Raw genomic sequence first — 27,063 nt, 5'->3', positions numbered from 1 at the left:
CTCTCCTCCACGGCTGCAGAAACCCTCATCCACGCCTTCATCACCTCCCGTCTGGACTACTGCAATAGCCTCCTCTATGGTTCACCCTCAAAAATCACCAATAAACTCCAATACATTCAGAACTCCGCTGCCCGTCTACTCACTCATTCCCGGACCCGTGACCACATCACCCCCGTCCTTTACAAGCTTCACTGGCTCCCCATCCCCCAGAGAATCCAGTACAAAATCCTCCTCTTGACATACAAAGCCCTCCATAACCTGGCCCCATCCTACCTGGCTGACCTCCTCTCCAGACACACTCCCACCCGCAACCTCCGCTCTGCTGGTACCAACCTCCTGACCCCCTCCATCCGGACCAAATTCAGATCCTGGGGGGACAGGGCCTTCTCCATCGCTGCTCCCACCCTCTGGAACTCACTACCTCACACCATCAGAGACTCCTCCTCACTCACCACATTCAAAACATCACTAAAGACCCACCTGTTCAACGCTGCATTCAACATTCAACCCACAGCATTTAACCCCTGACTATCTCTTCTCCTTCTCCCTCCTTTTGCTTTAAATATTTCCCTATTGATTCTTGTCTTGTCTTTTTGATTCTTGTCTTATATATATGCCGTATATCGCTGCTGTTTGTTTTCTTGATTCTTGTCTTTTTGCAATTGTTGTTTTCATGTATTGTTATGCATTATGTTTTCCACTCTGTCAAAGCGCCTTTGGGCTTCTGGAAAAGCGCTATACAAAATAAATGAATTATTATTAATTATTATTAAATTTAGATGACGTAAATGGAATTGAAGACCATAGAATTATAACCAGGCTAAGTCACATTTTATTAGCCGCGTCGCAGACGCTGGTCATAGAGTGCCCTCTGCTGTTGTTGTTGTTCTTCTTCTTGTTCTTGTTCTTCTTCTTCTTCTTGTTGTTCTTGCAGAGAAGACAAAACCTCAAAGCTCCACCCATTCTGGGAACCATAGCTCCACCCATTTTGGGAGAGGCTTCATATAAACAAATATCCACCATTTTATTAACTCGCATAGCTTTGAGGCCTGTTTTGTAGGCCCGTGGTGTCTTCCTCTCTCACACAGTTTTATTTCAAATCAAATTCGATATATCATTTCATTTTTCACAGTCGCTAACATAGTTTTAGACTCGGTTGAAAAAAAACGGGAAGAAAATCCGATGAAAGTTGCCCTTTATAGAACGAAATGAATTCTCAAAGGCCTGTAACTTCAAGTCCATTGAGATTTTTTTTTTTAAATCGCGGCATGGTCAGTCATACACCGCCCGAAATAACAGACGGGAAAATGCCGAGATAGATATATTTTGTTTAAATCGCGGCATGCTCAGTCATACACCGCCCGAAATAACAGACGGGAAAATGCCGAGATATATTAAAAATTCGTTCATTTGATGACAATCGTCACGATGAAATATTTAATTTATACATCGTCACAATAATGTGGAGAGAGGAGCATAGCTTCGTTCACGTGTCGCCACACACGGGAAATTGCCGAGATATATATATTTTAAATCGCGGCATGGTCAGTCATACACCGCCTGAAATAACAGACAGGAAAATGCCGAGATATATTAAAAATTCGTCCATTTGATGACAATCGTCACGATGAAATATTTAATTTATACGTCGTCACAATAATGTGGAGAGAGGAGCATAGCTTCGTTCACGTGTCGCCACACACGGGAAATTGCCGAGATATATTTTTTTTAAATCGCGGCATGGTCAGTCATACACCGCCTGAAATAACAGACGGGAAAATGCCGAGATATATTAAAAATTCGTCGCCACACACGGGAAATTGCCGTGATATATTTTCACTTTGCACAAAAATAACATCAAGTAATCGAATCAATAGGAATGTCCTGTGCGTATAACATCGACGTTGTAGGCACAGCTGCATCTAGGCATTGTGTAACATCGACGCGACTTTTGTTTTAATTAAAACTTTTTGTACTTGTTTTTTTCCCCGGTTTTTCACGTTTTTCAAAATATTTTTCACGTTTTCCTCGAAATGACTAAAATGTGACTTAGCCTGGTTATAATTCTATGGTCTTCAATTGTAAAACATTGTTTATGTAAAACATTCAGAATTGTCATTCATAAAATAAAACATTCGGAATTGTAAAACATTCAGGGTCAGGTCAGTCTTTTGGGACTGCCACTGGTAACATGTAACCCAGTGCTACCTGCCACATTGTCGGGTTGTCGGCGACTAAACCGACACCGCTCACCGGCTTTGCAAGTTGGGAGGGTGACTGTGTCATCCTGCCAGGATAAAAAACAACATCTGTCAAATGGCAGATGAGCTGCGGTAGGGAGCCAACGGCCATCCAGTAAGGAGATGCAGGTGTCTCCTAAAAAACACCTATCCGGTTTGGACCAGTTCAAGTCGTACCAAAGACTTTTTAAAATGGTACGTGCTGATTCCTTGCTTGAAAAGGATAGAGCACGGACAATCCCCATCAGTTGGAATCCATGGGGAGGAGGAAATTCCTCTTGAGGAAATCCCCCGCTGAGTACGGTGAGTACGGTGAGAAAAGCAGTCCCATTGTTATGACGTCACTGGCACCCAGAGTACCCTGGGAAGTGACGGCACTTCCCCCAAGCTCAGTGGCTGTGTTAAGTGTTTGTCGTGTGTGTGTCGTGTGTGTCGTGTGTGTCGTGTGTGTCGTGTGTGTCGTGTGTGTCGTGTGTGTCGTGTGTGTCATGTGTGTCATGTGTGTGTGTGTGTGTGTGTGTGTGTGTGTGTGTGTGTGTGTGTCAGCTCTACTACGAACCTTAGCCCATGTACTACAATGTTTTTATTAATCATGCCTACAACAATTTGTGATGATATGTGAACTTATGTGAGGAGATAGCAAACAGAAGACACAAAGCGACAGATTCACCTTCATATTATTTACATATACAAAGAACATGCACCTCCACATCACTAAGGAATCATATTAAAATACAGCATGTCTGTTCACCTATGGTCTCAAAAACAGCTTAGCCAATCTCCACCAAATTTAGCACCGGTGTCAGGGCACGGGTATAATATAATTTCCACCTTTTCCCCAACTTCCACCCAATCCCCCACCCCAAACCCTCCATGAGGTCGAGTTTAACGACTTGCAATTTTCCCCTGTTTACATGGTACAGTGCACGTTGTTTACCGACCCCTGCCGGAGAGAGGGGGTATTGCTAGCCATGGGCACAAAATGCATTTGCCCCACTACCTTACCAAGACACTACCGGAGACAGCGGGTGTTTCTAGTAATTTCAAATAAAGTAACATAAATGTTTTATACCTGCATCAAAGATACATAGGTTATCATCTCAACTGCTTAAAAGTTAAATAGCCAGTCTATCACAGTGATCATGGAGAAAGTTGTAGATAAATCACATTCAAGCAAAGACTTGATTGACATCCGTGTACCTACAAGGACATTAGTGGATAATAAACAAACACGTGGTGCATGGGATTTAAACCTGGGTTACCTTCATGATGAGTCAGCAGTTCAGATGATAATACCAGACAGGTCTTGTTGTATTATGTGGACTCATTCACGATCATCTTCCATACAAATAACCATAATAATGAGTGTATGAATCAGTTGAGCATAATGATTTTTTGTTGAATGGTTATTTTGGAAGCATCCAAGTGAAAACTATGAAGGAAAGTAACACAACATTTGGAAGAATGATGAAGTGTTACAAGACTTCAAACAGGAAGCTAACATGCAATATAGTTTACAACAACAACACAACATGCATTTTGAGGCCATTTTCCCTGCTAGAGCGGGGGTTAGCCTTGCGGTCCCCATGACAATCTTCTCCATCTTGCCATATTTTCTGCATCTCTCCTTGTTAACCCCCTTGCCCGCATTTCTTCTTCCACCATCTTTAGCCAAGTCTTTCTCTGTCTTCCCCGTCCTCTACTTCCTTCTACATTCATTTCCATCACTCTTCTCAACCAGTCACTTTCATCCTTCCTCAACACATGACCAAACCATCTCAACCTGTTCCTCTTCACAACATCAATCACAGGCTCTATTCCCATCATTTTTCGCAATTCATCATTTGTCTTCCTCTCTCTCAACGATACTCCGCACATCCATCGAACCATTCGCATTTCCACCCTTTCCAGCCTTCGTTGCTGCTCTACGTTCATTACCCATGTCTCGCTCCCATAAATCATAACACTTCTCACACATGCAGCATACACCTTTCCCTTCAGCTTCAACGGCACTCCCCTCCTCATCAGCACACCACTCAGTTCCCGAAACTTCTTCCATGCACATCTCACTCGAGCAACCGTTGTTGTCTCCACATCACTAAGGTGTCAGGCCTCCATAAAATCCTCCTTCATAAAATCATAAAACAAAATCCTCCTTCATCCTCCATAAAATCAAACGCTACTACATCAAATTTTGTGTTTTTTGGCCTCGGGGATGTTGGATGCTTCCATTGTGATGACTGCAACTTGGTTTCTGGGTCGTACCCATAAACCCAGGACTCATCGCCAGTGATCACTGTGTTGAGGAAGCTGGGATCGCTGTTCACAGTCTCCAGCATGTCCTGTGCGATCTCCAAACCGAGTTGCTTCTGCTCAATCGTTAGCAGCTTTGGTACGAACTTCGCTGAGATTCTCCTGAAGCCCAAATCCTCCTTCATAATGGAATGAACGGTGTTGAATCTTGCGGATCGTTTCCACTTGGGAATCGCCAAGCTTTACACAAAATTTGATGCAGTAGTGTTGTTCAAGTTTTTCCATCATTTTGTCAAAAAAGAAAATCCGATGGCGCTCGCTTACATGTCCTCACTCATCGGCGGTCTGCCGTCGAATGACAGCTTCTGCAGGTGGGAAAAAATTCACGCGTGCGCATTAGGATCGCCTACATACGTGCACCAATCAACGCCTCCCTAGCTTCTTCTTTTTTTACGCACGAAAAATAAAGGTCGGATACTTTTTGAACACAGTAGTACTTAGGTATTAAGACTAATTGGGCTTACGACCCTACGTACCATCGGCCATCAGTGACGTCATACTTCCAGGACCGGCGGAGGCGGTCAGCTTAACAGGACAAGGGGATTAACCCCCCCCCCCCCTTGCTAACGGGAGTGCCGTCCCCCGTTTCCGTAACAATTGGTGCAATATAGTTTACAATAAGCGGTATTCGGTGTTTGTGCAAGTTGGCAAAATGGCCGACTGTGTAATACTTATTGGGAATGAGGTTCATTTTAGAGCTAAGAAGATGAAGTTCTGAATGAGAATTTCGAGAATCTTAAACTGCAAGTTTAAAATAAAGGAGAATTGGGGGGGGAAAAAAAGAGAGGACGATGGCAGTTTGGAAGATATGCATACATGTTTGTATGTTATGTGTTGGTTTTGAAAATCAGTTGAAACATCCTGCCTCTAATGCAAAAGTGGCATCTCAAAATGCCACTTTCGAGAATTATGGCCGGCCACTCATCATAAAATCAAAGTTAATAAACACATCCAGGTATCTCGGTGCACTGACTAAAAAACAGCTTCAAAAAGAATTTTTTTTTTTTTTTAATTCTCGTATCCGGATCTGGATTCCTTCACCAAAATAGAATCAATTTTCCCTTGTCACATACCCAACTTGTCCACCAAGTTACGTCTGAATCCATCCCAAACGTTTTGAGATATCATGCTATAAATCGTTTTGGCCTTATCACTCAATGGTGAAGAATCACTTAAAATTCTAATATCTGAATCTGGATCTTCACCAAAATCGAATCAATTCGTCCTCGTCACACACCCAACCTGTCCACCAAATTTTGTCCGAATCTGTCTACAACTTCATAAGATATCCTGCTCACAGACAAACAGACAGACACAGGGATGAAAATACCGTACACCTTTGCTTGTGGAGGTAAATATGACGATATTAAATCCCTACACTTATTTTGGTGGGCCCTGTGGTTATTTATTTATTTTATTTATTTTCCAATTTTCAATACGTTTACGGAAGAGCTTTAATTATACCGTGTATGCAGTGGGGCAGTGCAGGCAGGAAAAGAACATTTATTTATTCAGAATGTACAATGAATAACGAGTCAAACTGGTGAAACATGGTGTTGGCTGACAGGTGGATGGAATCAACAGGACGATTGAGGTATGCTTCCCACAACAGTTAGCATACTTCAATCAACATCCTGTTGATTTCATACATTTATCGATTTGTTCCAAACATATTACACTTCATGGTTGCAGCATTTTTGATTTGCGATGAATAAAATGTGCTTGAAAGATAAGAAGGACACCACAAAGGCCTTGTCGACTGAAAAGACCGTTGTTGATTTTGCTCGAGTGAAAGCTCGATTTTGCTCGATTTTTCTATCCCCCCTCCACGTTAGCTCATCACAAACCTTGGCTAATCGAAGGTAACAATGCAACTGCCGCCAAGGTTCAGTGATTGGTTGAAAAGCGGGCATTGAGTGAGAAGCACAGAACTAACAGGATTACGAGATTTTTACCTAATGAGACCGACTCAAAAAAGGCTTTACATGAGCAGGGCTGAAAGGATGGCCTTGCTGGCTGCTGTAGTGCTTGCTCACCTGCCCGTTGACAGAAGCCCATGCACCTGGCACTTTGTCGTGCCCCCGAATCCAATTATGGATGTCTGCCGCTGGTTGATCAAACCGTATCTGGATGACAAAATCATGTGGTACATGTTAATACCATTACATTGTACAATATGTAAGCCAGTCTTTGCATAATAATTGTACTTCAATGCACGTTAGCAACATTACTATGATGCATGATCTTACTATAAGTCACCAAATGTTCGTCCGTCTGTCCGTCCGTCTGTCTGTCTGTCTGTCTGTTCCCAGGTACTGCAAAAACGCCTGAACCGATCGCAACGATATTTTGGGTGGGTAATCCTGGGACCTCCTGGAGTAAAATAGGCTATATAGGTTTTTTCCAATTTCAGCTTTGGTCTCCAGCATTTTCAGGTTTGGACTCCCGCCTAACGTTATTGCCCCAGGTACCGCAAAAACGGCTGCACCGATCGCAACGATACACCTCCATGCCCGTGGGATTCCCATGGGTGACCCCACTAGTAAAATATAACCTGCTTTTCATCAACATTTTGTTCGTATGTAAAACTATTTTTGTGTCATTCTCTTCCATGAGCATATACAGTCCACATGTAATAGTAAATACATTTATTTATTTATTTTTCCATCAAACCCCAATAAACCACCAGATTAACACAGATGTTAATGGGAGCTTTATGCAACTACAATAGTTCTCCACCAGGTGGGAAAGAAACACAATGCAGTGGTTTCCAAGTGAGAGTGTAATTGAAAACAAGTTTTCAAGACTGCAAGTGTCGTTATGCCCTACCAAACAGGTAGAACAAGGGATATAATCAACAGCAGTGAGAGCATACCTCGATCAACGTTCTGTCGATTCCATAACTTGCTTTAGAAGCGAGAGTAGTTTGGGGGCATCCGAGTTAAAATAAGTGGCGGCAGATTATTTATCTTACAAAAGGCAATCCATAGCGTCATAAACAGCCTCACATTTAATATTTTCTGGCATTTGTCAAAACCATACGTTGCAGGTAAGGTCACAAAGGGATCTATTGCAAATATTGACTTCATCCCAATGGAAGTCAGCTTGGGTGGACATTGCAAAAGCAGTTTCAAAATCCTCCAACTACAACTTCTCGAGACACTGCAAATACTTCCAGGTCTACTTGAAGCCTTCCCCTTGTATTTGCACTTTGCAATCACTGAAGTATTATTGCAATTGTGATAAAACTTTACAATTCCTGACAAATAATTATATCTGATATAACTTTACAATTCCTGACAAAAAAATGTATCTGATAAAACTTTACAATTCCTCACAAAAAATTATATCTGATAAACTTTACAATTCCTTTACAATCCCTGACAAAAAATTATATCTGATATAACTTCACAATTCAAAATAAGAATCCACAGCATTTATATAGCACCAGCATATGTGCCGATTAGGCCATGCAATGCATTTAATGATGCAGCGGGCCAGTCCTTTGCAATGGTTGCCAACATATAGTTGTTTGGCCAAGCTCTATGTTTTTACATGATGTGTGCGCATCAAGCAAGGAAGCAGCACATACCAATTTTATTAAAAACGTCTTTGGTACAATTTGGTCGAGGATTGGACCACTGATCTCACAGACTCAGAGTGGATGCTCTCACCATTACACCAGAGTCTGGTCAGTTATGTTCTATTTTTGTTATTTTCTTGGTCATGGGCATTTAGTTATTGGTTACACGAGCGTGAATCGGCACGCTCCGCACGCCTCACCACACGTCGTTTCAGAGGGATAGGCATCTTTGACCATGTCGTCTTTGGTACATGGTCCTAGCCATCTCACCATGACATGTCGTCATCTTTGACCATGTCTTTTGGGTCTTTTGAGTCTTCATGGTGTTTTGGGTCTTCAGGGCCATTTGGGTCTTCAGGGTCTTTTGGATCATCTGGGCCTTTAAGGGTATTTTGGGTATTTGGTGTGTTCTGGGTCTTTGGTGTGTTTTGGGTCTTCAGGATCTTTGGGGTATTTTGGGTCTTCAATGTCTTCAGGGGCTTTTGGGTCTTACGGGTCTTTTGTTTCCTCTGAGTCTTTAAGAGTCTTTGGGGTGTTTTGGTTAATTGGGGGTATTTAAGGGTATTTTTGGTTCTAAAGGGTCTTTGGAGTCTTCAGGGTGTTTTGGGTCTTCGGGGGTATTTTGGGTCTTTTGGTTCCTCTTGGTCTTTAAGGGGCTTTTGGTCTTTTGGGGTCTTTTGGGTGTTTTGGGTCTTCGGGGTGTTTTGTGTCTTTAAGGGTATTTGGGTCTTCAGGGGTCTTGGTGGAATTAAAGGTGCATCAAAGGTCTGATGGGTCTCAGCAGTCTAAACGTAATTAAGAGGGTTAATTAAGAGGGTGTTAAGCTTATTTGAAGAAGACGTTTTCGTCACATATAAACATAACGACATAACCATATACGTTTGCTCTATTATAATAAAGAAGATGAGAATTTTGTTATGCTTCTGCAGCCGAAGTGCAGAGGAATTCTGTTTTCCGGTTGTCCCTCCAGCTGTCCGCCTGTGGCCGTTATCAATTATTTTTCTCACCACATATGTTGCAAACCACTTAAGGGATTTCAATCAAACTTGGGGAAAATATCGATGGTAATGAAAAGATGAACAGATTCAATTTTGGGTTCAAAAGATCAAACGCCAAAGGGTACGTGCCCTTCAAAGTGCAATGTAGTGCAACAGAGCAGGCCTGCACAATGATTGCCAACGTATGGTTGTTTTTCCGTTCTTTATCCTTTTTAAATACTGGGCATCAAGCAAAGAAGCAGCATGTATCATTTTAAAAGTCTTTGGTATGATTCAGCTGGGGGGTTCGAACCACCAACCTCCCAGATTCAAGACGGATGTTCTAAACATTACATCACTTAGTCTGATATTTAATCATATCAAAATTTTCCTTTTGAAAATGTAAAATGACCACACATTGTATGTATAAAACATCATGTGCCATGCTCTGAAAAGAGCGCCAGTTCTATCGAAGCAGAAGTTTATTGTCTAGGTTTACAACCCTGGATGGGTCACCACTCTGACACAGGAAGTCAGCGCAGGAAGTTGTAATTTGTTCATGGTGCCCGTGATAGCTCATCCGACTCTTCATTAAGTATGGGATCAAATCCGGATGGTAGATCCATGGGCTCTTTAACATCCATCAATTAATGCCAGCAGACAGGACGCCCAGTTCGATGTCCATCCGAGGGGTGGCACACACACGTCGATGAATAACCCTGCTTGTTCAATACCAGAATGACTGTCTATAGTTGTGCCGATATTCGAACCCAGGATAAACATCTCAGAGGCGAGTGTGTGCACAGTTAGGCCATCTGCCAGCCCCGACATAAAACAGCAGGAAATTAATTACACTCGAGCAATATTCTCACACTTGATGATAGAGGCAGCAAGGTGCACATGACAAAGAGGCATTAGCACCTTCTTTCATCAGGCCTCCAGTAAAAATGCAAGTTACCTTGAGTATAGGGCTTTCAGTAAGACATAAATTATTGTGGATGACTAAAATTGAATGATTTATTCTTCAAATGTAGTAAAATGTCAATAAAACGATACTAATCAAATTGGTTATGCTATTTCATAGGAACTTCCCTTACCAAGAAACTGCTTCGACAGCACCAACACTCTGAAAAGAATATGGTAGATCAAATAATCTATCTATAATTCCAGTAATCTCTGTGTGTATGTGTGTGTGTATGTCTGTGTGTTTGTCTGTGTGTATGTCTGTGTGTATGTCTGTGTGTTTGTCTGTGACCGCTGTTTCTCGACAACCACGGGTCCGATATACTTGAAACTTGCCAGGTATATTGCTGGGGACCTGAGGATGTGCCTTTTCAAGGTTTCATATTAATCGGAGAAGTAGTTACCGAGCTATGGCGCTTTATTTACCAAACTAATCACAGAACAGGTTGCGGGGTAGGCCAGCCAATCAGAGAACACGTTGTTGCGTAGGCGTGGCCGATGTGAGAGCGCGTGCGCCAATGGTAATTCGAGGCGTAGCGGGCGCCATTTGGAGGAGCTGGGAGGACTCAGTCGTGATAGAGTGAGCCTGAGTGAGTATATCAAGACAAGAACAAGATCTAGAAGGAGGTATGTACGGTGCGATTCATATAATATATTGTTTAGTTATCGTCGATGAGGAATTTGGGGTCGGAATGGGTGATCGGCCTGGGTGACTGGGTCTCGACTAGATGCTGGGCCGCACCAAGGAACGGGCACCCACGTACGGGCACGTCCTAGTAATAATAATAACAATAACAATAATAATAATAATAAATAACATTGATAAACCTTCTTTCCAAATGTTTAACCACAACATTCATTTCTATTTATTTATCCTCTCCAATAAATGGTTACATTATCAGGAGAAACTAGGGCGCATGCGTAGATCTTCGATAACTGCTGTTCTTAGTCAATTATATTAGGTACCAGTATGGAACTTTCTGCTGGAGTGGATATCCCAAAGCACCCCAGTTTCCCCTATATGATGTCTGAAGGCCTTTAGAAAGCTAGATTATATATATATATATATATATATATATATATATATATATATATATATATATATATATATATATATATATATACTGAAACGCAAAAGAAACTTACCACCTTTGAAACCTTTAAATATCAACAATAACACTGCGTGTAGTAAATGTGTGAACTTATTTGTGGACAATAGTGTCCTCACTATCAGACAAAACGGTCACGGATGGTCACTTGAACCTTCAATGGTCACTTCATAGCACAGCTGTTGAACAGCCGTTTTGACTGTCAGTGATTAGCCAAGGGGTAAGGGATGATTTTAATGAGCTGCACGTGATGTCTTGATATTGGCTTTAAAAAGGCCAGTGCAAAATGGGCATTTCAATCAACATGCCAGGATTGTCAAGGGATCAACGGCAGCATGCCCTGGGCGTGCTGCAAGGCGGACTGAGCTACCGTGACGTGGCACGTCACCTTGGCTGTTCACACCAGACGATATCGGCCCTGGTGGACAGAGACACCCTCCACAACTCTGAAACATTGGCATTTTATTGATGACATGTCAAGTTTTTGACCAAGATACACCATCTCATCAGTTTGTTCTGCAGTACGGAACAGCACAGGGTGCAATGTCAGTCCCCTTTCAATAGCGTGTGTGGCCACCATTGTTTTGGATACAGGCAGTGCATCGTTGGCGTATACTGCCTACCAGTCTTTGGATGGATTGCTGCTGGATTCTGTCCCACTCAGTCCTCAATGTCCGAAGCAGCTCTGCCCGTGTCCTGGCCCTGCCAACTACGCGTCTCCCAAGCTCATCCCACAGGTGCTCTATGGGATTCAGGTCAGGGGAGAGCGCAGGCCACTGCATGGTGTTGATGTTCTCTCCTTGGAGAAATGCAGTGGTAATGCGAGCAGCATGGGGACGAGCGTTGTCATGCTGAAAGGTTCTCAGTTCTGGGTGGTCTAGCAGGAATGGCAGCAGATGAGGTCGCAGGATGTTATCCACATACCGCTGGGCGTTAAGATTCCCATCCACAACCACCAGTGGCGTCCTGTACCGGCCTGATATGGCGGCCCACACCATCACACTTGGGCCACCCCGCCTGTTGGCTTGACGCACGCAACAATCGGCATATCGCTCGCCATTTCTTCTCCAGACATGCTCACGCCCATCAGGACTGTCCACACAGGACCTTGACTCATCGCTGAAAGCGACCTCGTTCCACTGCGCCAAGGTCCACCGCTGATGCTGCTGGCACCATCTCTGTCGGTTGCGGCGATGGGCAGCCGTCATCACGGGGCCTCTGTATGGTCTTCTGGCAGTCAGACCATAGTCATGCAGTCGTCTTCGTGCAGTATCATTGGAGATCCATGGGTTTGCACACCCCAGAGTTTCTGCCGCAGTGCGGGATGCTGGACAGAATCGATCCCGTAGGTGACTTCGGACCATCTGCCTGTCCTGCCTTGCAGTGGTGACTCTTGGCCTCCCTGATCGAGGTCTGTCATCTGCAGAGTTGTGGAGGGTGTCTCTGTCCACCAGGGCCGATATCATCTGGTGTGAACAGCCAAGGCGACGTGCCACGTCACGGTAGCCCAGTCCGCCTTGCAGCATGCCCAGGGCACGCTGCCGTTGATCCCTTGACAATCGTGGCATGTTGATTGAAATGCCCATTTTGCACTGGCCTTTTTAAAGCCAATATCAAGACATCACGTGCAGCTCATTAAAATCATCCCATACCCCTTGGCTAATCACTGACAGTCAAAACGGCTGTTCAACAGCTGTGCTATGAAGTGACCATTGAAGGTTCAAGTGACCATCCGTGACCGTTTTGTCTGACAGTGAGGACACTATTGTACACAAATAAGTTCACACATTTACTACACGCAGTGTTATTGTTGATATTTAAAGGTTTCAAAGGTGGTAAGTTTCTTTTGCGTTTCAGTATATATATATATATATATATATATATATATATATATATATATATATATATATATATGTATGTATATATATATATATATATATATATATATATATATATATATATATATATATATGCACTGCATTCAGAAAGTATTCAGACCCCTTCACTTTTTTCACATTTTGTTATGTTGCAGCCTTATGCTGAAATCGTTAAATTCATTTTTTCCCTCATCAATCTACACTCAATACCCCATAATGACAAAGAGAAAACAGGATTTTAGAAAGTTTTGCAAATTTATTAAAAACGAAAAAACTGAAATATCACATTGACATAAGTATTCATACCCTTTGCTATGACACTTGACATTTAGCTCAGGTGCCTCCCATTTCTCTTGATCATCTTTGAGATGTTTCTACACCTTTATTTGGAGTCCACCTGTGGTAAATTCAATTGATTGGACATGATTTGGAAAGGCACACACCCGTCTATATAAGGTCTCACAGCTGACGATGCATATCAGAGCAAAAACCAAGCCATGAGGTCGAAGGAACTGCCTGCAGAGCTCAGAGACAGGATTGTGTCGAGGCACAGATCTGGGGAAGCCGACAAAAAAAATTCTGCTGCATTGAAGGTTCCCAAGAGCACAATGGCCTCCATAATTCTTGAATGGAAGAAGTTTGGAACAACCAGGACTCTTCCTAGAGCTGGCCGTCCGGCCAAACAGCAATCAGGGGAGAAGGGCCTTGGTAATAGAGGTGACCAAGAACCCGGTGGTCACTCTGGCAGAGCTCCAGAGATCCTGTGTGGAGGTGGGAGAAACTTCCAGAAGGACAACCATCACTGCAACACTCCACCGATCTGGGATTTATGGCAGAGTGGCCAGACGGAAGCCTCTCCTCAGTGAAAGACATATGAAAGCCCGCTTGTAGTTTGAAAAAAAAGCACCTAAAGGACTCTCAGACTGTGACAAACAAGATTCTGTGGTCTGATGAAACCAAGATTGAACTGTTTGTTTATACACACACACATACTCGGAGGAAGTCGGCTTCATTACACTCACTTTTCAAACATCTGCTGAGACACCTATACCCATGTAATCTAACAAAGAGAGATTTATTAAAGCCATCCAAAGTTTCACTGGACACAGGAAAGGAAAATATCAGTGATGGATGTTGATGTGAGTAATTTTTGTTTCACCTGTGCAATAGCTTTGCGCTGTATGCCTTCATATGTCGCTCCCTCTTTGGGCTGTGGGATTCTTGGTGCTTTGCCATCGGCAATAAGCTGTACAGCCTCCACCTGCAGAGAGTGGGAATAATGTGAAGAAAATTTCAATCCTGTTCAACAATCATCTTTTATAATGAATCGGCACCAATTGTAAAGCATGTAAAGGGAAGCATGTAAAGAATAAGTAATTTAAGAAGCGTCAAAATAAGTAATCTGCTGTTATTGCATCTTATCCTGCAATATTATATTCCAGTTATTGAATACTTTTGAAACTACACAGATGTCGAGATAAAAATTCCGTGCTGTAGAAAAGCTTTTCAACAATGAGTTAGCATTGCCGAGAGGAGAAATTGAAGGATTAAAGTTTACAAGCATTAACTTACAGTTATGTGCTCTATAGAATGACTTTGACAACCCGGGAGTCAAATTTCTAATATCTAAAATGAAGAAGGAGATCAAAACTGCTCACAGTAACTTAAAAGTTAAAATCAATGACATTTCATAATTATTTTTGGGAAAATGCCAGGGGCATAGAAAATTCCCCCTTTGTATGGTACTAGGGCATTGCCCGTACGTGGGTGCCCGTTCCGTGGCCAAAAAAAAAAAAAAACGCTACCCGTACGCTCTACCCCGCCCGTACGCCCGTAAACAAAAAAAGCAACGCTCTTCGCTTCCGCCCTTCGCTCTGACTGAATTGGGAGAAATAATGCGCATAAGAAATCGAATTACGTACCGTAATGGCGGTCAGCTCGTAACGCGCTCAGCTCCGCTCGTCTCACATCGGCCACGCCTACGCAACAGAGCGTTCTGTGATTGGCTGCCGGAAGATAAGTCGTCACTGTCCGGAAGTTCGCAAATCGCAGTTAGGATGAATCGTTTTAATTTAATCGCAGTTTGAAAAGAGGGAAAAAAAGAAAAGCCTTGCCTTGCTGCAAACAGCTGCTGCAAACAACAACAACATGGAAGGCTGCACTGTCCGGAAGTTGGCATATCGCAGTTACGATTATTTTAGTGTTAATGGCCAATTATTCAATTAGCGCCAACGTATTTTGGCTGTTTGCAATTTAATCGCAAGGAAAAGTAGAAAGAGAAGAGGGAAAAAAAGAAAAGCCTTGCATTAACGCATTAACGCTTGCATTGCATTAACGGTTCGGCACACGTGATAGCTCGCTGCTCTCTGATTGGTTGAAGCGTTTTTTGGACATAGCTCGGTAGGTACTTGTCCGATTAATTACAAACCTTGAAAAGGCACATCCTCGGGTCCCCAGCAATATACCTGGCAAGTTTCAAGTATATCGGACCCGTGGTTGTCGAGAAACAGCGGTCACAGACACACAGACAGACACACAGAGATTGCTGGAATTATAGATAGATGTACCATATGACAAACTATAGAAAAGAAAGGACATTCCATAGCTTGCGGAAAATGCCAAACAGTAGAAAAGAAGGGACATTCAAAAACTCCAATGTGCATGCTGGAATACCCTTGTGTTCTTAGGAGGAACCAAGTAATGCTCAAGAAAGGTTCATATAAAAAATAAAAAAAATTTTTATTTATTCCCTTTTCCCTTTTCCCTTTTATCCCTTTTATTCATATCCCTTTTCCCTTTTATTCCCTTTTATTAATTCCTTTATTCCCTTTAATCCCTTTTATTCATACACCTGCATGAAGAAGTAAATGCATTTTATCTGCCAGATGTGGGGCACCCCTTTATATGAACTTTTCTAGAGCATTAGTTGGTTCCTCCTCAGAACAGAAGGGTCGTCCAGCATGCACATGAGATTTTTTGAATGCCCCTTATTTTGTATTGTTTCGCATTTTCTACAAGTTATGGAATGTCCCTTCTTTTCTATAGTTTGCCACATGGCACATACCATATAAAGGGGCCTTTTCTATGCCCCTGGCATTTTACCCAAGAATGTCCCTTCTTTTCTATACTTGGCCACATGGCACATACCCTTATTTGAAGGGTCTTTTCTATGCCCCTGGCATTTTACCCAAGAATGTCCCTTCTTTTCAATACTTTGCCACAAGGCACATCCCATATAAAGGGGCCTGCTCTATGCCCCTGGCATTTTTCACAAAATACATTTTAAATACAACAAAATGCATTTGTTCAATGTACAAGACTTTATTCAAGACTATATAAAACTTGAAAAAGTATGGGAAAAAAAATTCTACCCAGACGGGATTTGAACCCACAATCCCAGCTTGGGAGTCTGATGCTTTATCAATTAGGCCATTGGGCCAGCATGTTAGATTTGTGTAATCATATTTTGAAGAGTTATAAAGTGTGTATATATTTTTATATATTTAATTTTAAAGCATAAACGATAGCACTTAGGTGGAATTTGTTTCGAAAGCCATTAACGAGACCTATTGGCTGATGTATATTCCAAGTTTCAGCTAGTTTCAATTTATAGTCCTTGAGATATGAGCACCAACACATTTTGGGTGGACGGACGGACGGACAGACGCCAACATGATTCCGTGGGTTTTTTAAAAATATAACTCAAGAATGCATAAATGGACGTTGCTGAAATTTGGAACATATTACCTCAACGTACAAAGCATTTACTTCTGAAATTTGCAGCCGATGTCGTCCTGTAGAAGCCGAGAAACGCATTTTCAGTCCCCATGTTAAAGCTGCATACAGAAAAACGGTCCCTTATATAAAGGGAGGAGCACTTTGTACCTCCCTACGATTTGAAGGTTTTCTAAATAAAACTCAAGAATGTGGAAATGGACGTCGCTGAAATTTGGAACATATTACCTCGACATACAAAGCATTTACTTCTGAAATTTGCAGCCGATTTCGTCCAGCAGAAGCCGAGAAACGAATTTTCAGTCCCCATGTTAAAGTTGCATACAGAGAAACGATCCCTTAAAGTGAGGAGCGCTTTGCGCCTCCCTTGATTTGAATTGTGCAAAAATACTTTCCAGTAAAACGTTTCTTTATTGTCAACTGCCATTTACAGTATGCATATTTCTCAATGATAAAAAAACATTACTGGTGGTAAGGAAACTTTTATATATGTATGCTTACAGTTCTCAGGCTTATGTAGAATTTAGATTCTAAATTCTGCAACAGCAAATTTATCAAAATGTATAACAAATTAGTTACCTAATTTATACTTTACGTTGTGGTGAAAATCATGATATTGAGTCAACGAATAATGAGGGATGTATGTATATACCTTGTAGCTGATACAATTTGAATCTACTTCAAAAAGCTGCTTCGGAAGTTCTTTACATTCGTTAAATATCAGATGTTAAAACCTGATGCTTCGTACAGGTTCAAATATCTGTAAAAAGTATCTAAATTGATTCCGAATATCCCACATATAAATTCTGGAGAGAAGAGTGTATTCAGCCTCAAACAGAACAATACAACAACTTCATATATCTTCATAGCAAATATCCATTATATTTCATCCAGTTCACTGGATGTACAGTACAGAAATACAAGTTTGTGTGGCAAGGGTGCCTGGAGGGCGTGAATGGTGTTGGTGTCCTGTTTTCTGAGGAGTTTGTAGACAGTGTGGTGAGTGTGACGAGAGTGAGTGATAGGTTGATGATGGTGAAAATGATGATTGGAAAGCTCTTGGTGAACGTCATCTCGGGATATGCTCCGCAGGTTGGTCGGAGCGATGAAGAGAAGGACAAGTTCTGGTGTGCGATAGAGAAGCTGATGGAAAACGTGAAAGATGAGGAAGTTGTTGTGGTAGGAGGTGACCTAAATGGATATGTGGGAAGGAGTATGGACGGTTTTGAGGGAGTTCATGGGGGTTACGGATATGGTGTGAGAAATGGAGAAGGTGAAAGGATTTTGGAGTTTGCTGATGGAGCTGATTTGTTGATTTGTAATACTCAGTTCCAGAAAGAGGATAATAAGCTTGTTTCATACACGTCAGGTGGGTCGACGACAACCGTTGACTACCTGATGGTGCGTAGGCGAGATAGGGGGCACCTCCGGGACACAAAGGTGATCCCGGGGGAGGAGGCCGTTTCACAGCACCACTTGGTTGTCTGCGACATAGGGGTGAAAGGTGCGAGGAGAGCTCGGCGGGTGAAGTACCAACTGAGAATGAAGGTGTGGAGGTTGAAAGAGGTGACAGTAAGGGAGGCATTAAAAGAGAGGCTGAGTAGGGTAGAGGATGATGTGGTTGAGCTTGAACGTGATTGGATGTCAATGAAAGCTAGTCTGTTGGGAGCCGTTGGTGAGGTATGTGGATGGACAAAAGGCCCACCGAGGCACTCGGAAACATGGTGGTGGGATGAGGAAGTTGGAAAGAGGATTGACGAGAAGAGGAAGAAGTTCAAGGAGTGGCAGAAGGTGAAGGGTACGGGAGCAGAAAAAGCAGAGCATGAAAGTTATAAGGCAGCCAAGAAGGCTGCAAGGAAAGAGGAAGCAAAGGCGCAGGAGGCATGGAGGAAAATGTTCGGAGAATGCTTGGATTCGGAAGAGGGTCAGAGAGCGGTGGTATTTTGCAAATTCAGGATTGCAAAGCAGACAGCGAAAGAGAGGTGTGATGTGATGGGGGTGAGTTGCTTGAAGGATGAAGTGGGACAAATCGTTGTGGACCCGGATGGAATTAAAGGAAGATGGCAATGCTGTTGAATACAGAGAATGAATGGGATGGCAACATAGAGAGTAACCCAGTTTTAGGACCGGCAGAGAAGATAACTGAGGAGGAAGTTGAGGAAGCGATAAAACCAATGAAGAGTAGAAAAGCGGGAGGGCCGACGGGAGTTGTGGGAGATATGTTGAAGGCAGCAGGAAGTTGGGGTGTGAAGAGAATGACAGATATCTGTAATCTGGTGGTGAAAGAGGGCCGCATTCCAGTGGATTGGGAACTGAGTACCCTCGTCCCTCTATACAAGGGGAAAGGTGACCCTCTAGAGTGTGGCTCGTACAGAGCGATAAAGTTATTGGAGCATGGAATGAAGGTATTGGAAAGGGTGTTGGAGAGGAGGATAAGGAAGAAGGTGAAGATCGACGAAATGCAGTTTGGATTTATGCCAGGAAGAGGAACAACAGACGCGCTCTTTATTGTGAGGCAGTTGCAGGAGAAGTACATGGAGAAGAGGAAGAAGTTGTTTCTTGGGTTTGTTGATCTGGAGAAAGCATTCGATAGGGTTCCACGCGAAGTATTGACATGGGCATTGAGGAAGTTAGGAGTGGAGGAATGGTTGATGAGAGTAGTGATGGCAATGTACAAAAGAGCGCACACAGCTGAAAGGACGAAGGACGGGAACAGTGGTGAGTTTGAGGTGAAGGTGGGAGTGCATCAGGGGTCGGTACTAAGTCCACTACTATTTGTAGCTGTGATGGAGGTGCTGGCTCAGAACGTAAAGGAGGGTTTACCATGGGAGTTGTTGTATGCAGATGATCTGGTGTTGATTGCGGAAAGTATGGATGAACTGAAGGAAAAGATGAACAAGTGGAAGGAATGTATGATGTATGGAGACAAAAGGTCTGAAGGTGAATATAGGAAAGACGAAGGTGATGGCAAGTGGTAAAGCATGTGGTGAGGTGGAAAGAACTGGGAAGTGGCCATGTGCTGTGTGCAGGAAGGGTGTCGGAGTGAACACCATTCAATGTACAATGTGCGCTGAGTGGGTTCATCAAAAATGTAGTGGTCTGAGAGGGTCATTAACCAGTGTGGCCGCTACATTCAAATGTAAGGTGTGCACAGAGGGAGCTGCAGATGGAGGAAATGTTGAGTTGGATCTTGGAGACGGCGTGAAGCTGGAAGGTGTGAAAACATTTTGCTACCTCGGAGACATGCTGAATGGAGAAGGTGGATCAGACTCGGCAACGGTTGCAAGAGTGAGATGTGCATGGAAGAAGTTTCGGGAACTGAGTGGCGTGCTGATGAGGAGGGGAGTGTCATTGAAGCTGAAGAGAAAGGTGTATGCTGCATGTGTGAGAATTGTTATGATTTATGGGAGCGAGACATGGGTAATGAACGTAGAGCAGCAACAAAGGGTGGAAAGGGTGGAAATGCGAATGGTTCGTTGGATGTGTGGAGTATTGGTGAGAGAGAGGAAGACAAATGATGAATTGCGAAACATGATGGGAATAGAGCCTGTGATTGATGCTGTGAAGAGGAACAGGTTGAGATGGTTTGGTCATGTGTTGAGGAAGGATGAAAGTGACTGGTTGAGAAGAGTGATGGAAATGAATGTAGAAGGAAGTAGAGGATGGGGAAGACCGAGAAAGACTTGGCTAAAGATGGTGGAAGAAGAAATGCGGGCAAGGGGGTTAACAAGGAGAGATGCAGAAAATAGGGCAAAATGGAGAAGATTGTCATGGGGACCGCAAGGCTAACCCCCGCTCTCGCAGGGAAAATGGCCTTAAAATGCATGTTGTTGTTGTTGTTGTATTTCATCCAGTACACTGTCATCCATTATACAAGTAAAACTGGTTAACAAGGTTTTGGGTGTTGGATGGAAACCTCCAAAGGAACTGTTGAAGTCGGCAAAGAAGGCTACAAAGGAGCAAAAGACGATGCACTACAAGTAGATAAATTATAATTACTAGCCGAAACCCGTGGAACATCCACGGAAGGGAGGATGTGGTGTATGGATAGAGTGTACCATTATGGATGGCATAGGGGATAGATGGTAAATCCATTAATGCCGTGGGCATCGGGTCACTTGGTGCGGCGTAAAAGGGATAACAAAGTCGAGTCCTTACGCTATTATTATATAGATACTCCCCGTCGATGTGCTTCTGTGGTAATCGCAAATATGAGTCACATACACGGTCACAGTGCCTGACGCCACTGTGACCGTGTTTTGATTAATAAATCTACGAGTCACAAAACACGAACCGAACTCACCTCAAGCAGTAAAAAGGTGCAAATCGCTCCTAGAAACCACCTCATCTCTTCAGACCTCAACACACCTCGATAAGTGACGGCAGCGCTCATGGGATCTTCTTCTTCTGTTAAGCTCCAATTTTTTCTCTTTAAGTTAAGTCCAAGCAGTCCTCTCTGCTCGAAGTGCTCAGGCCATGCCTTCCCGCTCTCATACTTTTATTTCCGTTCGGTGTAGAAAGAGATTGACATATCGTTCGTCTGTTTTCAGCTCGTTATCTTTAAGCTTCCTTACGTCTCGCCACCTGCTACACCTCTCTGAGTTACGAGGATTTATGCAACGCACCCCGAGTATCGCAACGTCACTCCATTTAACTTTATTAAAATGACGATAAAGATGTTTCCTTATATATCCTAATTTAAAATGTTCAAGGGAATAAAAAGACCATTTGGTTCACACCACCCATGTTCACACCACTCGACTGTCCAATCAGAGGACGGCTCGCTTCGCCTTCGCCCAGCAGACGCCAATACGATGGCGTCGTAAGCTGGCGTCGTATCGGCAGTTAATCGGATGCTTTTGGGCCCCAACGTCGGCTAATTCAGATTTTTCGAGTGTGGCTATACGTGATCAACAAAGAGCGCGGTTCGTAGATCGTAAATCCATTAGTGCCGTGGGCATCGGGTCACTGGATGCGGCGTAAAAGGGATAACAAAGTCGAGTCCTTACAGTATTATTATATAGATTTGTATTTGCACAATATCTTATTTATATCAAATCTAACCTAAAGCTTGACATCACTTATAGGCCTATATAAACACCGTATGGTACTGTATTTCATTGGTTCTTGATTGAGCCCGATAGATTATTAACGGATAACTATTACAAATGCATTGGTCATCTTACAATAGACAATATTTTTTTTATCACATTTATTACAAGGCGCAAGAATGAATGAATGAATGATCGTTTTTCAGGCCATTTTCCCCGCTGGAGCAGGGGTTAGCCTTGCGGGCCCCATGACAATCATGGTTCCCTGTTTGAGGCAATGTTTTTATGGCCGGATGCCCTTCCTGATGCCAACCCTTGGTCATGCTCTTACGATGCGCAGGGATACGGTGTACCTATTCTAAACCGGGGTACACACCGGGATCATCGATCCCAGCAAGCTGGTACTCAAATTTGCCGACATCGGAAGGATGACAGGCTGAGTCAACCCCCCTGGCGTTAATTCAGCGATCGACCGGGATACGAACGCAGGATCCTAGGATCCCAAGCCGGCACCCTAACCGCTAAGCCAACACCAGGCTAATAATTAATAAGGCTAATAAGGCGCAAGGCAGGATAAAAATCTGGTTAATAATTGTGAGAAACACCATCGTCTTTGGTGTATTTTTTATACATCGAATAATTAATGTAGCATCTTCTGCCAGTATAAAAACATTTTCTAGGAAAAAATTGACTGGATCAGTATTGTAAAATAATGCCTCAAAACAGCTCAGAAAGCATCAGAGAGCACCTCATACCCTATGAATTGGGCCCGAAGATGACCCCTGACCCCAAGTAAAAAAGGGATATTATCACTTTACTTCAGCACCAATCAGAAACTAATTACGTGTTTTTAAGAAACGTACCATGCCTTTGATGCCTTCAGGAAAAAGAAACCTGTTGTATAGAGAGTCAACTGTCTCATCTGCTGCCACGTCACACTCACGCTGTAGCAATATAGGTCCAGTGTCAAGACCATCATCTGCCCAGAACACCGTGAATCCACCCTTTTGGTCACCTTGGATAAGTGTCCTGTTGGCAAGAAGTGTCACACTTAACTGGTCCCATGCATTACCACCATCAATATGCAAAATAGCTTCTGATAATGGGGTGAGCCTACATAGTGTTCTCGTCTGAATGGACGGCTTTTGATACAGGGAACCCAGGTTCAAATCCATGTGTGCTTGTCCATTGTCTGGTAATAGGTAATATATATATACTAGTGGGGTCACCCGTGGGAATCCCACGTGCATGGACGTGTGTGACATTTTGACATCTTGATTTAGATGCTGCACATTAAATTTTAAAAAATGGTTTCTGGAAATTCATCAGATCCAGAAATGGTGTAATGAACACAATTTATTTATTTCACATAATATGTGACCCCTCACTCCTCTCCACCTGACACTCTCCTCTCTCCACCCTCACGCCTCTCCAATCCCACTCCTCCTCACACTCCCCTCCAATACCTCCTCACACTCCCCTCCAATACCTCCTCACACTCCCCTCCAATACCTCCTCACACTCCCCTCCAATACCTCCTCACACTCCCCTCCAATACCTCCTCACACTCCCCTCCAATACCTCCTCACACTCCCCTCCAATACCTCCTCACACTCCCCTCCAATACCTCCTCACACTCCCCTCCAATACCTCCTCACACTCCCCTCCAATACCTCCTCACACTCCTCTCCAATACTTCCTCACACTCCTCTCCAATCCCTCACACTCGTGACCTTGTCGTCATTTTCATATTTGTAATTTATTAAGTAGTATCGTGTTCATCTAACCTTACTACAATCATCATTTTCATTGTGAATAAACTGTTGATTGCTAGCATGGGGACATGCCCAACGTGTACAAAGTGGTGTGAGTGACACATTCAAGCACCCCATAAATGCAACAATATATTACCCAAATGCAAGGAGGAAAAAGACTTAATTTGGTCATGGTAACATATACCTTGATATCAAAGCAGACCTAAAGTTCTTTAATTTTGTTTCTTAACTGCCTTGTGACTGACCATCACCTTGTCTTTTGCAAAACAAAAGAAGTCTTAAAACTTAAGCAATATCATAGAAGTATTCAGAACCATGAGGAATGAATGGGCAACCCTCCAATCTACTTTCTCAACAATCCTCTTCAAGAAGTTCTGTCACTCAAGTTTTTGGGACTCACTATCTGCCATGATCTTTCCTGGGAAAACTACATTTCCAAGCTGACCTCCAAAGCCATTCGCCGACTGGGCATCCTCCGTCGTGCGGTCTTTCCTTGGCACACCTGAGCGCCTCACCACATACAAGGCTTTCATCCGCAGCTCAATGGAATACTGTTCTCCCCTCTGGGCCGGTGCTCCTGCCTCACACCTAGCTCGGCTTCACGCTGTTGAAACCAAAGCTTTCAGAATCATTGGAATCTCCCGCGATGAAGCTAACTCCGAGGGCCTTTCACTCACTCACCGCAGGCAGGTTGGTGGTCTTTGTCTTCTACCGACTCCTCTCCGGCCTTGCTCCCCCAGCTCTCTCTGTGCTCTGTCCCCCAAATAGTCCTACAGGTCGCATAAGATCTGCCTGCAACACTTATGGTTAAACTGCCAAAATCAAGACTCTCTATTCGCCTTCACTCCTTCATTCCTCTTTTCTCCCACCTCTGGAACAAACTCCCTCACTCTCTTCAATCCCACTCCTCCCTCCAGGTCTTTAAAACAGCTGTTCACCACCATTTCTTATCTTCCCCCATCCAAATCCTTGATCTTTTCTACCCCTGTTAATTCACCCCAGATCAACTTTTTTGAAATACCGATTTCTTTCCTGGAAGTCCTAGCAGTGTCCACGTGTCTTTTTACCTCTCCCACCCCTCCCCCCCCCCCCCCTTCCCATGCCTCCTCCCACCCCCAAGCCCTCTCCCTCCCACAGATCTCCCAATGTCCCTGCTCTCCATCTTGTTCTCCTGCTCCCTTTATCATATGTTTTATGTGTCAGTTTGTCTTTTTGTGATCAATGTTAGGTCATACACGAGCCTTGATCTTGTATACAAAAAAAAAAAAACATTGCTGAGGAATCTATCATTAGCAATGTGAAACACAGAGGCTTTCTGCTCTGACAATGCCAGCAGCTGGTTTGCACTACAATCTTCAACTGAGCAGAAAACATCCAATAAAAGGAAACCTGATGTGGTGGCACAAGTTAATGTATAAATGTACATTAATATATAATTACGAGATCCCAAATTGCAAATACCTGATCGAATAGAAAGGTATATTCTCATCTAAGTGTGGTACCTGTACTCATACGAGTTACTCATAAAAATAGATGGACAGCCATTGCTTCTCTCTCCAACAGGATGTTGCAGCGGTCTGCGTTTGATTATTGAGCTGACAATAAACTTTGACATCCCATAGCATGGTCTTTTGATTGAGTATGTGAGCTCTTGCAGACGACCTAGCTGAAATGTCCCATAAGCTTGACCAAAATTCAGGCGACCAAAATTCCTTCCCTGACTGGCTGATGGGAAGGCAATGGCAAACCACACAGCACAATGCTCAGAGATTACTTCAGCAACACTAAAGCCCTGTCAGCAGAGTATGGACATGATAATTGAATGAATTGCTTCTTATTTTATCTTGGAAAATAACGTCGATCCAACTTGTGCTTTTGATAGATGTGTTGATAAATTAATATCACTGAATACGTTTTGCTCGTTCATGAAACTTCTATTCTAAAAATAATTATTAATTCTTGGGAAAAATGGAAGCAAGAAAAATTGCTTGATTTGTAAGTACAGAATTATTCTGCTGCACATACATGTGTTTCATTTGCATAAGAATGAATATCAATTAAAAGTGCAATGAAAAACAATCAAGAAAATGTCTCATGGCTCAGTTTCAGGAGATAAATGTCCCAGAGAAAACAGCGGATTTCAAATGGAGAATGATAATCAGCTGTCAGAGAGCGGACACCTCCATTGTCACAATCTCAACCACCCGAACAAACCACAGATCATCGTGGGGAATGTCATCATGAAGTGAGACAATGCAAGCTAACAACTCCAACACGCAATTGAAAAGACCTCTTAAAATGCTTCATTTGATCGATTCCAAAGACAAACCTTCCTCCTTCCTAAGCTATGAAGCGATGAGGAACGGATAATGCAACAGCAAACAACCGGAGGGAGGGTCAGGTGAATTTTTGTCAACGCACCAATTGATTGCTGAGGCTCCTCGATGTCGAGGCAGCAATGAGGGATGGTAGATGATGGAGCCATGTTGAGGTAGATCAATGACCTCCATGGGGATGAATTGGGAGCAGAAGGGAAGCACGTTGAGCTGTGCCCCAAGTGAACGGTACGTTTCAATCACCTCGGCAATTGGCTTTCCTTTGACTCGCCAGCGTGGAAATTTGAACAGTGGTGTGCCCTCTTTCTCTGCTGCCATTGCTGATGGAGGTAAAATGGCAATAGTACATTATTAACTGAAACACTTTAAACAATAATATCCAATTCACAAACCATCAGTAATGACATTAACAAATGACATTATATACTCCTGTAAAGTCCTGCATTGCCAAAAAGAAAATACTGTTGCAGTTGTCAGAGAGGCCCTGTTGCCTCGTCCGACCCACAACAAACCACTGTCGAAGTGGCCATGCCAGTTCAGATGCTCCAAGCAGGGTCACAGGCATGTTTGCCACACTACCGTACTTTGGTGGAATGTCAGAGCCACTGGTACTCCTTCATGCCCAGCAACCAAATGAGCTGATACCGCACTGAACGTGGGGTACTGTTTGTACGAGACATCAGTCACCCAAATCAAATCTGTCCTTTAATGAATGTGTATAGCTCACATAACTAGCGATCAAGACACTTGAATCACCCAGAGACCAAGTGGATTTATAATGTGTATTGAAAAACAATTGGTGGGAATACAGAATGAAAAAATACAATTTAGCTAATCACAAAACCCATACTAGGACTTTCCAAGATGGCATAAAGCATGAGTTTGCACAAAATAACACAATGAACTATAAATTGTAGCGACAATTAAGAGAGTGTTATTCGATGTGTCGTGGCATTGCTGTTGCAGAATTTCAGCATGCTTGCATATATCGCGACTTGCATCGCAGTAATGGCAAACGTTATCTTCACAGAGCTGTTTCACAAGAGGAAAGGCTTCTTCAATCTCACACTGCAACTTATTTCAAAAGAACCGAGAATTTACGAC

General features: G+C 43.1%; 1 protein-coding gene across 2 annotated transcripts in view; it reads right to left on the bottom strand.

Annotated features, from left to right (window-relative positions):
* Window positions 1-27,063, bottom strand: part of LOC137436512 (mitochondrial 10-formyltetrahydrofolate dehydrogenase) — a 195,990-nt gene that overhangs the window by 141,011 nt on the left and 27,916 nt on the right. For both annotated transcript variants that reach the window (XM_068130372.2, XM_068130373.2), the window contains exons 3-6: window positions 26,045-26,279; window positions 22,712-22,877; window positions 14,222-14,323; window positions 6,590-6,679 (exon numbers count right to left, since the gene is read on the bottom strand). In XM_068130372.2, the coding sequence (XP_067986473.2) occupies window positions 6,590-6,679; window positions 14,222-14,323; window positions 22,712-22,877; window positions 26,045-26,279 (593 nt within the window). The remainder of the gene's footprint in view (window positions 1-6,589; window positions 6,680-14,221; window positions 14,324-22,711; window positions 22,878-26,044; window positions 26,280-27,063) is intronic.

Source organism: Myxine glutinosa, chromosome 11 (assembly GCF_964187855.1).
Source record: "Myxine glutinosa chromosome 11, kmMyxGlut1.1, whole genome shotgun sequence".
NCBI lineage: Eukaryota > Metazoa > Chordata > Myxini > Myxiniformes > Myxinidae > Myxine > Myxine glutinosa.
Note: the sequence above shows the minus strand (reverse complement) of the source record. Positions and strands in the feature narration are given on the sequence as shown.